This window comes from Gorilla gorilla, chromosome 17 (genome assembly GCF_029281585.2).
Source record: "Gorilla gorilla gorilla isolate KB3781 chromosome 17, NHGRI_mGorGor1-v2.1_pri, whole genome shotgun sequence".
In the NCBI taxonomy this organism is placed as follows: domain Eukaryota; kingdom Metazoa; phylum Chordata; class Mammalia; order Primates; family Hominidae; genus Gorilla; species Gorilla gorilla.
In genome coordinates, this window is record NC_073241.2 from 40,288,791 (window position 1) to 40,301,784 (window position 12,994).

Below are 12,994 nucleotides of genomic sequence, written 5' to 3' on the forward strand. Positions count from 1 at the left end.
AGTATTTTAAGTTCCCCTGTATTGCTGAAGTCAAGTCTTAATTAAATCTACTTCATATCTGCCTTTGGCATTTAAAAACCTACGTAAAGCAACTGTCTGGCCGATGATTGGAGCTTGAAAAAAACTACCATGCCAGGTCTCCACCCCAGACCAATTAGGTCAGTATCTCTGGGGGTGCTATTCAAGCAACAATTATCTTTTATGTTCCTAAGCTCATCACGAGTTAAGGTACTGCTATAGTTGAATATCACTACTACAAAAGTTATCTGAATAACTTCCTATATACTCTCTTTCAAGATGGGTGTTATACATAGCAACAACTGGAAAACAAGAAACTGAGTTTTAAAACAAGAAATGTGGCAATAGGAAGATATGCATAACTAGAAGGGAACTGTCAAGAGGCCAGGCCAATCAAATGTTACATTATAAAATGTCCATAACCTTAAGAAAGTTAACTATAAAAACAAAGCAAAATGCTTTTACAGTCACATTTATACTTGGTTTTCAATAAACCACAGAAATTAAGCTGGAAAAAAATAGGATACAACTTATAATTAGTGATTATGCTTAAAGAACATTAATATTATAGGGAAATGAATGAAATGTTCCTAGCAATTGATGCTGCTGAAAGGCAGAATTTGGAATTTTTTATATTTTCCAAAAACTGCCTGAAGTGCACACACAGTGTCAGAAGGGCAAGACAAACTTTCTTTTTCCTTAGTGATATATGTTTATACTTCTTTGCACCAACCCACGACTGGCTGGGCATTCATTCCGAAGATGCCACTGCTTACGCGAAGAAGCATGGTGGTAGTCTACCAAAAGTGGGGCTATGAAACGTGGAATGAAAAGTCAGCTGTTCTCACTTCCCACTAAAAAATAGTTAACTCCATCTCACTAAGCAAGAGACTATCTGCCATCAGAATTCAAGTCCCAGTCAGTGATTAGCTATTAATGCTTAAGAGGATATAAATGCACAAACCACACAATCTGTTGAAATTTTTTTTGTATTGTGAAAAGGACACTTCACATTTTTAAACAGTTTATTCATGAATGGTTTAATTTCCCTTTAAAGCTAGAAAATAAAGATCATTTACCTTCTGATCTTTGTTTTTCCAAATGGTAAGCATTGATCCTTCCCTCTAATAAAGGTGAAATTTTAAAAATCTCAGTGAATGGGAATGTGCAAAGCTCTAGGAAAACTATTACTTGAATGTCTCTAAAGTGGCAGAAGATCACAAGTGGGGAATACCCTCAAAAACTATATTTTTACCCTACTGTTAAAACTTGTTTTCAAAGTGGTGTAATCTGAAAGATTACAGTTCAAAACTAATTCCCATACCAAATAATATCAACTTTAGGCGAACATCTAAATATTTAAGAGTATTATTTTTCTTGGCTGGGTGCGGCAGCTCACACCTGTAATCCCAGCACTTTGGGAGGCCGAGGCAGGCGGATTCAGGAGTTTGAGCCCAGCCTGACCAACATGGTGAAACCTTGTCTCTACTAAAAATACAAAAATTAGCCGGGCTTGTTGGCTCACACCTGTAATCCCAGCCACTCAGGCGGCTGAGCCATGAGAATCACTTGAACCCAGGAGGCGGAAGCTGCAGTGAGATGAGATCACACCACTGCCCTCCAGCCTGGGCAACAAAGCAAGACTCTGTCTCAAAAAAAAGAGAGAGAGAATTACTTTTCTTTGATCGGAATTTCTGAATTTCATACATTTTTCTTCTAAGTGTCATTTTTTTTTTTAAGGGAACATACCACACACTCAGAACATAATGTCTTAGCTTCTTGTAAATATAAGAATGGGGGAAGTTAAGGTACATTAGTTATAGAACCAAGGAAGCTAGTGCATTCAGTGTCACATATGAACTCAAGGCCTTAGTTACCTGATTGTAATTTCAGTATTAGCAACAGTGTATTTCCCTCATGCTTACATATACAAGTAAGCAGGTAGACAAAGCAAAAACTTCTAAACATGTAAGGAATGAAGACAAACAATTTAATCTCTATATTATCATATTATCAGTCAATTAATACAGTTGGACTTTCAAACTATAACTGTTGGCAGTAAAATAATCTGATCACATTTCATACAGCAATTAAAAATAACAGAAACAGAGTCTCACCTATACAATCAGAGCATCTCCTGATATGAACAACAGTTAAGCCCACATACATTTTAAAGATGCTACCCAGACTACAATCTATCTCAAAAGCAACCATGGCATAATGCATTTTATAAAATGCCTACCTAAAAATACATTGTATTTTGTAATGTTTATTTATTACCAATGTGGGAGGCATGTCTAGCCTAAACACTATAACCAAACTATTCAACAGTAAGCCGGTAGTAGTCTTACAATAAGAAATTTCACATATACTTGTTATTATAAATAGCATTTTATGTTCATTATTTCAGCCATCTCTCAAACTAAGACAATTTTCAACAGTTACCAGAAGACACTGAGCTAGAATCAACAGACCAGATTTCTAGTTCCAGCTCTGCCTCTACCTACCTGTGAGACGCGGGGAAAGTTCTCTTAACCTTCGTAAGGCCTCAGATTTCTCAACTATAGAACAAAGGGGCTGAACAAAATGAATTCTAAAGAGCATTCCCATAAAACGGGATTTAGCTAAATTTTCAAGAACTTAATTTCTTTAAAAAAAGATAGCTATGAGATACCAAACTTGGTATTTATCACCAATAATATTGATTATATAAGAGCTTTAAGCCAAGGAATTACTGATTCTGCACTTACAGGGTGAAAATATAAGACTATTTTTAGCATGCTTTTCCAGTTACCAGAAAAGGGGAGGGGGGGGATTTTTACAAAGACAGTAAAGCATGCAGCATAGCATGCTAGTAATGCATAGGCATTACTTGTGTTTCCTTTTAGGAACTTTTGCACACAAGCACGAGGTTTTATAAAAGATACCACAGCGCCCAATAACACAATATATGTGTGATCTGACAAATTCAAAACACAGTTGAAATGAAAAGGCAACCAAAATACTTCAGAATACTTCACTCTTCTATAAAATGTGTACACAGACCTGGGCCTAAAATACTTCACTGCACCACATCCAGTTCTAAAATCCAATTTCCTTTTCAGGTAGAGCGCATCTTTTAAAAAAAGAGCCAACATCTATGTTTAAGAATAAAAATTCACTTGTACTAGATTGTATGTAGCTAAAAACTGGATCTATTTTCTGATTCCAAAATTTTCTATCCTAGTATGAATAAATGAAGAATAGGACAAACCTAAGTGCAGGAAAGTATCAAACCCTGTAACGCATACTTATACTGAAAATGTGTTTCACATGGTTAACATTTGCAAAGGCTAAAATCATTTTTCATAAAGAAAATTCCACAGGCTTGCTCAGTATTACCAAACTTCCATAATGAACATTATTTTGAGTGCCAAATTGGGCACGAAAAAACACCTACTTTTAACTATTATGAAATATTATTATGAAAAGTAGTAAGACTTATTTATTAGGCTGGTTAAAAAGTAATTTAAAACCAAAGAGAGTTAAATCTTCCTTGAGAACATACTCTCAGAACTTAAGAATGGGGTAAATCAGATGGAGCACAGCCATGCTGTACACATCAACTCACTGAAATCGCATAACTTCTATTCTCATGGACCTTATTTTCTATTATCTTGAAAACAAACTGATCATAATCTCCCAAAATACCAGTAGTACCTTAAAATTTAATCAACTCCTTTCCTTAACAGAATTAGGACTTTCAATTAAAAATACTGTAATATCCAAGAGGGTTTCAATGCAAGAGAAACCTTTGCATCATAATTTCAAGTGACCATATATAGTGGAGTTCCCTCTAATAACACGACAGACACAAACAAGCTATCGAGCAAGAATCTGTTAACAGTTTTATTTTTTTTTATGTTAAATACCATGGGACAGGATTGTAAGGATGAAAAACTCAGTCAACAACTGCCTCACAAGGGATAAGAAAAATTCTGCCATGATATTAGCAAAGGTAAAGGAGGAAAAATTTACACTGTAAGAGGCACCATTTCCCCAAGGAATACCTCTTGGCATTTCCTGAATGAGTGGGATTAGCAATCTAAATAAATCATATTTCAAGAGGTAACAGCAACAGATAAAATTTAAAGGGATTATTAAAATAACATTTACAAGACTCTGAACAATTCTTGAACTCTTATTAAAACCACAAAGAAAGAACAATTCTTTATTTATGAATTTCATAAAGGACTCAATGTGCAACTGACATCTGCTAGTGATGATCTGGTAATATACAACCTGTCCAGTAGCCGAACAGTTTGTTTTTATTGTGTTTTCTAACCGTAAGAGATCATTAAAGGCAAAGCCTATATGACGCTGTACACACAAAAAAATGGTCACCGTGGGCCATACTACCAATGAAATGGTAGGTAAACAAATCTTTTTCTGGTCAAGAGAAAAAAAAAAAAAAAAAAGAAACAGCACTCTGCATGCTTCACTCTACAAGATGAATTTCCCTAGAAAGAATCCAATGAAAATGGCTGCAATTACAACAAGAAGTGAAGGAAGAGGACTGGTGACATTATCTCTGAAGGATGCAGTTGAGGTTGATCCAGGTTTATCCGAATGTGCTACCTTTCTGAGCCTTAAACCTTCATCCTAGAAAAAAAACACACAAAAAAAAGGTTTTTAAAAACAAGCATACTAACGAGACTACTGGAGCTAAAAATCTATAGGGACGGAAAGTAGATTAGTGGTTGCCTATGGCTGGGGACGGAAACAGGGATTAACTGCTAACCACATAAGGAAACTTTCCGGGGGTGATGGACGTTCTAAAACTGAACTATAGTGACGGTTACAAAGTTCTATGTATCAATGAATTGTACACTCACAGTGGGTGTCTCCATGGGATATAAATTATACCTCAATAACACTGATTTTTTAAAACTGGTGCTGAGAAATGTATTCCTAAAAAACAAAAGTTAGATAGGCTATATTTACCTTTTTTTAAATCCCACTAAAAATATAATTAAAGAAGAGTACTTCCAAGGTGGCCCATGGTATTTAAAATCAATTACATCCGTCCTAGCCCAATCAGCCAAAAACTACCCAGACCTGTAGTCTGCCATTTGGGTTTACTGACCCACTGCAACTAAGGAACCGGAACAGCAGAGGCACAAGAGGGTGTTCCTGCCGTAAACAGAGATATGGTATCACAGAATTTGGGGGAAGGAAACAGTTTAGCGTGAAATTTAAGTAACAGTGTTTTTTATATGCTCAAAGCAAAGCAGAGGGCTGTGTGTAAAGTGGTAGCACCAGGTCTCGACTGCAAAGCAGAGAAAGAATACTGTTTCTTCAGAAACTACAAATTTAGATGAGAAATGTACACAGGAAACCCTTATCTGAAGCTCTGCACCTGGACTGGAAAATGAGGGTGCTTCTCTGTGTCAAAATGACTTAGATCCTCCAGTCAAGAGTAGGCTGCTTCATTCTTGCTGATATGGCTTCACACAGCACTATGTCTTTAGAGCAGAAGGTTTCTCAGAAGAAAGCAGAAGTCACTCCAAGCAGGAGGTTGTTATGACACTGTGTGCAATGTGAACCTTGGGAAAAATACTAATACCTGTTAACTACACAGTTGTCTTTATCTGTGTCTGTTAACCAATCTGATAAATGGCAGGACAGTTTTTTACTTTTTTCAGTACAAGGCAATATTTTCTCCCATGATTCCTTTATTGTGCTTATAAATAAACACTAACTAAAAGAGTACACCTAATGGCACAGTTTTATTTGCATTACTGGATTTTCTGGAGTTGGGTTTTTTTGGTCTCATGCTAATTAGTCCTATATAAACAGTAATTCTCAGTTTCAGCTACACATCACAAACATCTACAGAACTTTTAATACTCCTGTGATTGTGATTCATTAGGCCTGGGGAAGGCCTGGTCAACTGTAACTTTTTAAAGCTCACTAGGTGATTCACATGCAGTGTGAATTAAGAACCACAGGGCTAGGGGAATTAAAAGGGATAGTGAACAGACAGGAGCAAGAAAGTTAACCTGGCAAAAAATTATGATGGGCCTGTGTATAGGGTCTGAAATTCTGTAAGCCAGTGGGTCTTCAAGGGTTTTTTTTTTTTTTTTTTTGAGACAATGTTTTGCTCGTCACCCAGGCTGGAGTGCAGTGGCGTGATCTCACTCACTGCAACCTCTGCCACCTGGGTTCAAGTGATTCTCCTGCCTCAGCCTCCCAAGTAGCTGGGATTACAGGCACCCACCACCACACCCGGATAATTTTTGTATTTTTAATAGAGACGGGGTTTCACCACGTTGGCCAGGCTGGTCTGGAACTCCTGACCTCAGGTGATCCACAATCCACATGCCTCGGCCTCCCAAAGTGCTGGGATTACAGGTGTGAGCCACCGCGCCCAGCCCAGCTTTTTTTACTTTTCCAGCAGCAGAATCATCTCTCAAATAAAATCTCATACAGAACATTAGCATAAAGAGTAGAAACCAAGAATAAAGTCTCTCTCACCTACTTCCCTGGTTCACTCTTCCTATTTTCCAGCCCTGCCCCACCTATGTCATTCTCACTGTTTCCACTTCTCCCCTCCCTGTCAGAGGTAAACAGCGGCTTTTGAAAGAAATCTATTGAGCACCCTAAGGAGCACATCTTTATCAAAGAACAGAACTATGGAAGTCATGGCAGATAAAGTAAAAGTAACCAACAAAATCCTTTAAAAGATCCATGGCGTGTAGGTGTGAAATAAAGATATTCTTTCTGCTACCCAGACAAGTGCTTGGAAGCAGACGGGTACCCCTCGAGGGGGTACTATGAAATATCAAGCATGAAGAGACACAAAAATTCATTTTAAAAAGCATTTCAGCAAAGGAGTTCACAGATCGACTTAAAACACAGTGCCTTTAATTTAGAGTGTAGTTCCTACATACACCTAACAAAAGGAATAATCAAATAACTCCCATCATTTAGCTTATTTTAGTTACATACATTTTTGTATCATCTACTTTGCTGCAAAGAGCTTCAAACAAAGCCTAGAGAGCAACGTATAGGTATTTAGGTCTTGAAACAAGTAATTACTTGTCAAAGACAAATTATTCATAAATTTCAGACATATTCAAATCAGTCCTCCTTCGCCATCCATTTAATTCAATCAAATACATGAATGACTACCACATGCATGTATGGTGAATGCAGAGATAAATGAAGCACTGCCCTTGCCCCCAAGGCAATTACTGCCCACTAGAGGGAGAAAGGCCTCTAACAAGCAAGAGCAGTAGAAGGCGATCAGCATAGTGGAGGCACAAAGCAGACATGACAAATTGATTTTTTTCTTCTTTTGGAGAAGTTCCCAGCAAAGGCTATATACTGTAGTAGCAAAACGTCAATGTGTGTATGTGCTGTGTCGGGAGGGGCAGGGTTCTGGGCCTTTCCAGTCACAGTGAAGAGCTTACACTAAAGAAAAGAGGGGTGATAAACAGATGCTTCTCCAGCATACTCCATCCCAATGCTGCCCCACGCAAACACAATGTGAGCCCCGTATGTAAAGTTAAATTTTCCAATAGTACATTTAAAAAGTAAAAAGAAATGGGTAAAATTCATTTTAATAATATATTTGATTCAACTCAATATACCCAAACTACTATTTCAGTATGTAACCATTAAAAAAAAAAGATTTTACCTTTTTCTGTACTAACTCTTCAACATCAGTATTTTACACTCAACAGCACAGCTCAATTTGAACAAATCCCATTTCAAGTGCTCAACAGCCCTAGGTGACTAATGGCTATGATGTGGGACAACACAATCCTAGGCAGTTCAGTATGACTAGGGCACAAAATGGGAAGGACATGAGAAACAAGAGCAGAAGCTGGCAATGCTGCAGGCCAGGTCACAAATAATTAGAATGTGTGCTAAAGTAAGGAACTTGCAGCAATGAGAAACCACGGGAAGACTGTTAAAAGAGGAGTAGGGTGGGGAGCAAAGGCACTGGGGAAAAGAAGAAAGAACTGACCAAGGAAAAATTTAAAAGCTAATTGCTAAAATGGCCTAATAACACTCACATGTCCCATACCTTCATTTCAATCAATTTATTTTCAACCAACAGAACTTACTCTCAGGTGTCGATTTTCTTCTGATAGCTTCATCATTTCTCCCTGAAGTCTTTTACACTCTTCCATTAGTTTCCTTGTTTCGGTATCATTAAGTGAAACACTGTGTGGTTTTGGCATAGGTCCATCTTGTTTAGATGCATTCAGTGGAACAGCTTTGCTAGGTTCCATGTCATTCTGCATTACAAAGATATTGGGAATTTTTTAACTAACCAAATCTCCTTACACGTTTTAAACAAATAACAATATAAATTCTACATCTTTGTTTATGAAAAACTCTCTAAAAGGCCTAAATCAGTACGTGTCAGAGTCAGATTAGTCTAAATAACCAGCCACTCCCTCTATTCCCATAATCCCTGGCACGTACCTCTACCATAGCACTTTATTATGTATCTTAATAATTATTGTTCAAGTTCTTTCCTGTAATACTTCAAAGGCTGAGAGAGTAAGAGCCATCTCTCTTTGTATTTACCCCTAAAACCAGCACTTTCGTCAAGAGTAGTTATTCAATGAAAGTATGCTGAATGACATCAACAAAATCCATTGAAGGTCATTTTCAGTGCTCCGGTTCTGCAATTCAAATAAGGTTCTGGGGGGTAGGGGGATATTATCGTAATCATTCCAATAAAATCAGAAACTACCTAAGAAAAAACATGCCCAAAAAAAGCTAACTTCTATTAATTTGTCATCTTTAGTAATGCTGTTTGCTTTAATTCACGTGATTCAACATCACAGTAGCACTTAGCATGCTTTGAAGACTATGAGCCCCAAAATCTTAATCCTCACCAACATTGAACCATTTGAAGCTAGTGTTGAAGGCCTGGAGATAAACATCTATGACAGCACCTATGTATTCTTCAGCCCGTTGTCTAAAGTACCCCAACATCCTTCACTCCAACAGCATTTATGTCACCACACATTGTAGGAGTATTAGTGTAACAAGCTTTTTTCATTTTAATTAAATTTACTTGCTTTAAAATAATTTTAGGTAAAATCTGCTTTATTCAGCTATAAACCGCTAACAAAGACATTTACTAAATCAACTTTATGGCATTCCACAATACTCATTTTATAAGATTTATCAGAGGCTGCACACCTACCACACCATCCCAGCTGCCAATTTTATATTAAGTATAAACAGACTGTTCAAAGGGCAAAACTTGTTATTCTTATGAAGGGGATGTGATTTGATTAGTATGCCTAAATCCATGTAAAATCTATTTAAAAATGAAAATTTATAATGAGGTTCTAATGAACAACAATATGTATGTGACCTGTCGGCAGATTCTTCCATTTTTCTTCAAGCTTCCCAGTTAAGAAACGTTTTAAAGAAGCCTACTTCAATTCTTTCTCTGAGTTTTTCTCTTGCTAGCTTTTTTGTTCTTCACCCCCATTTCTCCCACCCCAACCAATCTAATAATAGCCACCCCTATTATTAAAAAACTGTTTCAGATATATTTTACCCTGCCAATACTTTTTCCTATTCTTTTCCTTAATAGTAGTTAGAACTCGTTTCAAAATGATTTTCAGTGTGGTCAAATTCTATCCTAGCACAAATCCAACTTCTGATAATGAGGTTGGCACATTGACTTCCTCTATAAAGGAGGTGGCAATGGCCACCAATATGGCAATAGAAGAACTTTCAGGTTTTGGTTAAGAATTGGGAAAAAGTATCATACTCATACCACAAAACTGATAAAAACTTAAGAGGATGAAGCAGGGCACCATGTCTGATGTCTGTAATCCCAACACTTTGGGAGGCCGAGATGGGTGGCCTGCTTGAGCCCAGGAGTTCAAGAACAGCCTGAGCAACAGAGGGAGACCCTGTCTCTACAAAAAACAATTTTAAAAATTAGCCAGGCATGATGGTGTGCAGCTGTAATCTCAGCTACTCATAAGACTGAGGTGGCTTGAGCCCAGGAAGTGGAGGTTGCAATGAGACGAGATCGTGCCACTGCACTCCAGCCCAGGTGAGAGTGAGACCCTGTCTCCAAAAGGGGGAAAAAAAGATATACATGGGGTCAACACCAAAGAGAAAAAAACTAAAAGAATCACCAAGCTCAACAACTGATTATTTTTAAATTCTTTACATTGCATAAAATTGTAAATTATGGAGGGAAGGGAAAAAGTCATTTCCCACAATCTTGTCAAATCAACAAAACTATTATTTATATTACTATTATTAAATGACATGTCATTAAATATTCTATTCTATGCCTTACCAAAATTAAACATTTCACTTTTGTTAAGCATTTGATGGGCAGCTTTCCATTCTTTCAAATTTTAAATAACATGTCCATAAGAAGACATTCCATAAAAAGATAACTAGATTGGAATTAGATTTAGATTTTTCTAATTCTAATAGAATTAGACTTGGAATTAGATTAGAATTTATCTAAGCAAATAGAATGATTTTTTTTGTTGAATTTCTCTTAAAAATGTTATACTGCTTTTGTAACAAAAAGGAGAAGAAATGATAACCAATATGTGGAGCATAAAGAGAATAGAATGCAAAGAATACAGTGAAGCCGAAACACACTTCAAAAGTGTGCCCAATAAGTTATATCACATACTACCTAGGCCCCTTACAAACCAGTGAACATACATAACAGGTGCAAGAAAATCTAATTTATTTACATATACATATGCTACATATGTATATGTTATGCTATATATGTATATGTAATGGGGGGAAGTGTGATGGGAGGGTGGGGTTTGAGTCATGCATGGAGTGACAATCTGAAGAGCCTGATGGAAAAAATTAAACAGGTGTAACTTTAAGTATATGCTTCCATCCAGGACCTCTATTAGTGAGGTTTGGCTCCAATAAAACAGCTTGTTTCTTGAGAGTTGCTTCAAACTGGTCCAGAAAGAAAAGACTGGTTGTTCTGAGAACCATGAAACAAGCACACCAGAGAGATTCAACATGCTGTGACTCTTAGTAAATTGATGAATAGTAACCTTACATTTAACACTGCAATTCAGAATAAGCTGGAAGGTCAAGGTGTGTATCAACTAAAACAATAAACCAATCTTGTCCAGTTTCCACTATATTATTTAGCCTATCTGCAGTAATCCTCCATCTATGAGTTGTCCAGTCATGTACTGTATAATGATGTTTTGGTCAACAATGATTCGTACATATGATAGTGTTCCCATACAACTATAATGGCACTGAAAAATTCCTATTACCTAGTGAGGTCTTATCACAATACATTATTCACGTTTGTGGTGATGCTGGTGTAAATATACATACTGTACTCCAGTCATATAAAAGTACTGCACATATGATTTATGTACAATACAGAATACTTGGTAATAAATGACTATGTTACAGGTTTATGTATTTACTGTGTTATGCTTTTTATCATTTATTTTAGAGTGTACTCCTTCTACTTATGAAAACAAAAAGGACACTCTAAGTCAGACTCCAGCAGGTCCTTCAGGAGGTATTCCAGAAGGCACTGTTAACATAGGAGATGTCAGCTCCATGCGTGTTACTGTCCCTGAAGACATTACAGTGAGACAGGATGTGGAGGTGGAAGGCAGTGATACTGATGATCCCGCCCCGTGTAGGCCTAGGCTAATGTGTGTGCTGTGTCTTAGTCTTAACAAAAGAAGGTTTTTAAAAAATCTTATTTAAAAACTAGAAAAAGGCAGCAAATAAGGACATTAAAAAGATATTTTTATTTATCTATACACTGTGCTTGTGCTTTATGTCAAAAATTTTAATTGTACAGTTTATGAAAAGTTACGGACAGCTAAGATTAAAGAAAAAATTTTAATAAATGTAGCCTAAGTGTACAGTGTTTATAAAGTCTACAGTGTACAGTAATGTCCTAGGCCTTCCCATTCACTCACCACTCATTCACTGACCCACCCAAAACAACTTCCAGTTCTGCAAGATCCATTCACAGTAAGTGCCCTATGCAAGTATACAATTTTATCTCTTATGCCATATTTTTGCTGCACCTTTTCTGTGTATAGTCACGGGTGTCCAATCTTCTGGCTTCCCTGGGCCTCACTGGAAGAAAAATTGTCTTGGGCCACACATAAAATACACTAACACTAACAATAACTAATGAGCTATTTAAAAAAAAAATCACACACAAAAAAATCTCATAGTGTTTTAAGAAAGTTTACGAATTTGAGGTGGGCCGGATTCAAAGCCATCATGGGCCACATGTGGGCCGCAGGCTGCAGGTTGAATAAGCTCAGTGTAGATTGTTTCGATACACAAATACTTACCATTGTAGTACAGCCACAGGCTATACAAGTCTGTAGCCTAGGAGCAACAGGCAATACCATATATAGGTTTTTGTAAGTACACTCTATGATGTCTATACAACACATCACCTAACAATGCATTTCTCAATATATATCCCCATCCTTAAGAGATGCATGACTGTACTTCTGTATTCTTTTTTAACCATCAGAATTTCAGTTCTAATATTCCACATACTTTTACTGGGGGTTAATTAGAAAAAGAGGGAACTAGGAATTGGAAATACAAGAAGTTTGCAAAGACGCCTTGGGAAGAACAAAGGAGACAAAGGACATAAACGTGGGGCTACATTCTTACAACTAACAGGAGTGATGGATAAAAACGCACATAAAGGGAGTTAAAAGGTTAAAGTCAAGAGTACTGTCATAAACCAAGAGAGGCAGAATTAAGGTCTTAACCTATGAATTAAGAGACAGGATTTAAGTAACAAGGTTACCTGAAGTTTTTTTTTCCCACTGTAAACAGCCAATTTACTGTTTCTTTAGGATCATGATTCCCAGAAGTGAATAATTCCCAATCACAAAAACAAAAAAGTATTAAACATTTAATTTTTTAAAGCCTTAGTATGCATATCATCTGC

General features: G+C 36.8%; 1 protein-coding gene across 2 annotated transcripts in view; it reads right to left on the reverse strand.

Moving 5' to 3' along the window:
• Positions 1-1,987: 1,987 nt before the first annotated feature.
• Positions 1,988-12,994, reverse strand: part of VAPA (VAMP associated protein A) — a 42,854-nt gene continuing 31,847 nt past the window's right edge. For both annotated transcript variants that reach the window (XM_004059184.5, XM_004059186.5), the window contains 2 exons: positions 8,133-8,306; positions 1,988-4,659 (listed from right to left, as the gene is read on the reverse strand). In XM_004059184.5, the coding sequence (XP_004059232.1) occupies positions 4,501-4,659; positions 8,133-8,306 (333 nt within the window). In that variant the 3' untranslated portion in view covers positions 1,988-4,500. The remainder of the gene's footprint in view (positions 4,660-8,132; positions 8,307-12,994) is intronic.